Below are 4,953 nucleotides of genomic sequence, written 5' to 3'. Positions count from 1 at the left end.
TTTCGGAGATTCTAGCATGCAGTAGGGGCGTGTCATTGTCTGTGTGTATTTCCATACTGGATAAGCCGGCTTTTGTTTATTTTGTTATTGCCCCCGCCCTCCAAGGGAAGCGTGGCTAATTATTATGCAGCGCTCTGGCCGGCGAAAATTTTGAAGTACTTCTTCGACAAGCTGGATGCTTATGAACAAGCGCTCACTGATTCTGAAGACGAACTGAGCGACGATGAAAGCGGCATAATAAGACTGAATAATATCCCTAATCTACAACTGAGCGAAGATGAAGACGAGGAAGAATGTATCGGACTGGCGTCAGACGAGGACTGTTAGATATCAGAGGCTATATCGATAGTGACATTTGATGGGGATAAAGACAGAGAAATGGGGAAAATCCATAACTTTGACTGTAAATGTTACATGAGGAGAAAAGAGAACTGTCTGCATGGGAGACAGTGCTGTAGCCAGAAGCTTTCTCCAGACATTATGTACAACATACGGCTGGATACTTTAGCTGCGGAAAAAGAGTGGCAGGACATGCGAATTATTGGACATTTAGAGGCAAACAACAGACGCACAGTGCAAACTTCGGAGATGGTAACATCCACAAAGAAGACCCCGACAAAGTGTGTCCCGAACGACTTATTTCATTGGAGGCAACGAGATCTGCAAGAATACTTTTCTGTTTCTTATGGGGTGAGTTTCCATAAACATCAAAGTTTGTCGTTTTGTGTTAAAAATTAAAAATGATGGCCAGATTTTAAAGGAGTGTCTTGCAACGTTATCTCAGTGCACAAGTTCAAATAGAGTTTTGACAAAAAAGGTTTTATAAAAAAGATAAAACTCACATATTTTTATAAAAGTCAAAAAAGATAAATTACTGACATTTTACAATGCTCATTATCCTTTATTATTAATAGTATGCAGTCCGATTTTTCCCGTTGCATCTGTCGTTGTTATGCAACCATGCAGCTTTATGGGGGGAGCTTTACAGGGGGTATGGCTTATCTAAATGAGATGTAAATGAGCCCTATTGTCACTCCCAGCAGGTGAGAACAGATGAGAACTGCACAATCTTAGAGGCCATTTTCTCCCTTTTGAGCTTTTTTGAGTGCCTACCTTCAAATGGCCACAACTTCTCCAAATATTATCAGATTTCCATTTGTTACACATCGTTGGAAAGCTTGGAGACTACACTTTCAGAATCTGTGAATAACTCAAAATGCCCTAGAACCGACTTGTGTCCCTACTTTCCGTGATTGGTCACATATTGTAGCTGCAAAAGCTGCAAGAAATTACAAAAAGAGAGTCACAGTTCAAAATAAACTTTACTGATATCCTGAATAATAAACTAAAATCATGATCATTTTGGTGAAGAGTATTGGAACAATGCTATTTGTATGAATATTTCTATTATATCAGTGTATACTGATATTATTTCAGTCTGTAGAAACATCACTGTTGTTTTTCACATTCAGATTTTAGTTTTGATCTTCAGATGTGACAAAGTTTGACTGAACATTCAAAACAAAGTGAATTTAAATAGTTTAATTTGAAAGTTGCAATATTACAATGTTTTTTTTTTCATTTATTTCTTTTACATTATAACCTAATTAAAGTGTCATTCAAATAAAAACTGTTAAAATTACTCAACACACAACTTGATATTTAACAGAGATATATTCAATAAAAGTTTATTGTTATGATTCATTTAAGAACACTCTTCTCACAGATCCATTTATACGTTTCATCACATGGAAAATCAGCCCATCCTGATGAACGATTAATAGCACAGTCTTCCTCTTTTCCCCGATAGCTGTTTGGCTCTCCAGACGCCCAGAACCTGCATCAACAGATCAGCATTAGATCTTCAGAGCTGCTTTCTGTGTGATATGATACTGACTGAGACAATCATTTATTACATAATAATCAGTTCAGTTCAGTGCTTTCTCACTCAGAGGTCAGTGTGCTGCCATCAACCCATTTCCATCTGCCCTCCACTTCAATATCAGTCAGACCAATCCAGAAATATCCAGAACCACCAGAAATGATCTTCACAAACTCCTGAGAAACAATAATTAAATTATATCATAAACTGAGAACAGATACATTTTAGCACAGCTAAACCTTTTTATTTAACACCTAAACATTATTCACACACACACACACACACACACACACACACACACACACACACACACACACACTCACTTGTTCCTCTGTGTTGTTGATGATGATCAGATCTGCTCTCTCTCTACAGTATCTTCTGCTCTCAGTCCAGCTCTTCTTCTCAGAGGAAATGAAGTAAAGACTGGATTGATGGCACTTCCATCTATCTATAAACACAACCAGTACTTTATTTCAATCTCCTGCAAACATGTTTTAACTTCTCCCTGTCATCTATGAGGATCTTGGCTGGTAACTAATGTATCTTTTAAATTAAGTCACTTCAATTCAAACACTCAGCTATCAACACAATCTGATATTCATAGAGACTGTACATAAACACTTAAAATCATCTATGAATTCCACAAATTTGTCATTAATGAGCCTAAAAAGAGGAAACACTCATGCACTTTTTACATTTTAAACAGGTTTTACAGTTAGCATTACTTTGTAGACACTTTTCCTGTGGTTCATGCTGTGTGCTAGAATTACACTTGATGTACAAAAATACCTGTGAATATTACCCAGATCACATTCCTGCAATGCAGAAAAAACAACAACAACCACAAAAAAATACTAAAGGAACTCACCCACTTTACAAAGACTACTCCAAAGATAATTTTTTTCATGTTTCAGCTGGTCTCTCTCTCTAGTCAGATTCTCAGTGGTGGATATGAACTGTTGTCTCTCTTGAGTGAAGATGACACACAGCACTATGACTGCAGTCAGCAGAAGAACACACAGCAGCACCCAAACACACACCAGCTGCTCTGGGAGCTTCTGATCTTCACACCATCACACTTCCTGAAGATGATAGATATGATATAACTCTCTTCCCTTTCCTCATATCATACGACTCACATCTTCTGAAAAAACATGTGAACTGTAGACTAACTTTACCTCTTGTCAGATGTTTTATTTAGTGTGGCGTTTTTTGTCCTTGTGTTTTGTGAGTAAATGCAGAGGAACAGTTCACCACCCAAAAATAGTTTCCTGATTATTTACTCATCCAAGATTCACTGTATATGACTTTCTTTCTTCAGCCGAAGATACATTTTTGGAGGTTTTGGAGGAAAACGTGAATGGGACACAACATAAACCATTTCTAAAGGTCAAAAATCCGTATTTAGGCAGCTTTAAATTAATCCACATGACCCCGGTAGACAAATAAGTGTCTTCTCTAGCAAAACAATCAGTCATTTTCAGGAAAATAATAAAATAAAAAATAACCCCATTATTTACAAATGATGCAAAGACTGCATGTCAGATCATACTGGATGACCTGGAGGTGAGTAATAAGAAAATGTTATTTTTTGGCTAAACTGTTCCTTTAATCTCAGTTACCTGTGTGTTGAGGTGTTTGGGGTTTTGCTGTGTTGAAGTCTTCTGTGTCTTTCTTGTGTTTCGTTTCTCTTACAGCCTCTGCACTGATGTAGATATCAACAATCCTTTCTATTCGGTCTTCTGAGTCCATTATTGAACCTTTATCCATACTATCATTCACAATTCCAGACATTTTTGGTGCAGTTGAAATGGTTACAGTCATTTATCTATGAAACATAATTTTAAAATAAACTTTTATAAGTCATACATTGAACTATCTACTGAAATATATTCTTGATTAATCTCAGTTACCTGTGAGTTCAGAAGACTGGATTCTCGTGGCGTTGAATCTGTGATCTCTTTTTCTGACTTTACCTCTTACAACATCCACATATTCTTACACATGATCAATGTTGTTTCATCTTCTCTGCATATTTTCTGAGTTTTACCCTTTTCTGTTTTTTCATTTACACTATCTGCCAGCTTCAGTGTCAGCAAACTAACGCTAGTTTTTCTCTCCTGTAGTGGACTGTGTTGTTTCTCATCTGTTTGTGTGGCAAGTATCTATGCAGAAAGGAAGTGTTTTTACAGAAGTATTTCAATTATTCATGTAAAAAGGAACTTCAACTCACTGCAGAAGGCCACTGAAAATACGTGTTTCAACAATGTGGATTGTGTTCATGTAAATGAGATTCAAGCGCATGTATTAGTTTTACAGTAACAGGTGGTGTTGGAAAGTTTTCAGAAATGTTTAGGTGGTTGCTGGTACAGCAAAATCCAGACAGCTGATCAGGTTATGGTTGATGTTTTAGCAGCGGCTGCGTTTACATGCTCTTCCATCAGCAGGGATGCACATCAATTTTTTAGTCTGGTTCTCAAGAGAGCTTCTGGAGATTTTGTTCTGAGATGCTCACCGTGTTTTGAGTCGACTCTGACTCCCACTATTTTGTTTCTGTTGAGTTTTACTATGGTATTACTCATTACACCTGGAGGGAACACTTAATGTAAAAGTCCATTAAAGTTTTATAATAGGTAGAATGAAATGCTTGTATTGAAAGATTTTGCAGTCAAATGTAATTTATGCATTATTCAAACCTTTAACCCACCTGGGAAAATCAACCTATAATTAATGACTAGTTATATTTAATTATCCTAAAATGTGCTTGAGCAACATGTTTTCTTTTTAATAAAGAATACATCCCCAAAATGGTAACTCATCCATAATTTATATCCTGATTTCCACAACCAGAATATTGTTTATAGTCTGAGTGAAACATTAAGAGCTTTTTATGTGATTTGCTTATACAACTCTCCATTTATATTCCGAGCATGGTTCAGGAAATATGCCAGTTAGTTATTGAAAACAAGTAAATCATCGTCAAGTAGGTTTATTGTCATACTGGAGCTGTTACAAAAAGCTGCAAGAAATTACAAAAAGAGTCACAGTTCAAAATAAACTTTACTGATATC

At 36.5% G+C, this 4,953-nt stretch overlaps 1 protein-coding gene across 1 annotated transcript; it reads right to left on the bottom strand.

Moving 5' to 3' along the window:
• Positions 1-1,303: 1,303 nt before the first annotated feature.
• Positions 1,304-3,007, bottom strand: LOC122136857 (CD209 antigen-like protein C). Its single transcript, XM_042721440.1, has 5 exons — positions 2,990-3,007; positions 2,751-2,928; positions 2,206-2,330; positions 1,949-2,058; positions 1,304-1,837 (listed from the first exon to the last, which is right to left on the bottom strand). Exons 1-5 carry the CDS (start codon positions 3,005-3,007, stop codon positions 1,702-1,704), a joined length of 567 nt encoding a protein of 188 aa, XP_042577374.1. The 3' UTR covers positions 1,304-1,701.
• Between the last annotated feature and the right edge of the window lie 1,946 nt (positions 3,008-4,953).

Source organism: Cyprinus carpio, chromosome B3 (genome assembly GCF_018340385.1).
Source record: "Cyprinus carpio isolate SPL01 chromosome B3, ASM1834038v1, whole genome shotgun sequence".
Classification (NCBI taxonomy): Eukaryota; Metazoa; Chordata; class Actinopteri; order Cypriniformes; family Cyprinidae; genus Cyprinus; species Cyprinus carpio.
This window is presented reverse-complemented; position numbering and strand designations above follow the sequence as displayed.

What these genes read in the sequence shown, in the direction of transcription:
- LOC122136857 (XM_042721440.1), bottom strand. An exon ending in TCAACAACACAGAGGAACAA is followed by an intron (nt 2,059 to 2,205) that starts GTGAGTGTGTGT and finishes ATTGTTTCTCAG; the next exon opens with GAGTTTGTGAAGATCATTTC. An exon ending in GGCAGCACACTGACCTCTGA is followed by an intron (nt 1,838 to 1,948) that starts GTGAGAAAGCAC and finishes CTGTTGATGCAG; the next exon opens with GTTCTGGGCGTCTGGAGAGC.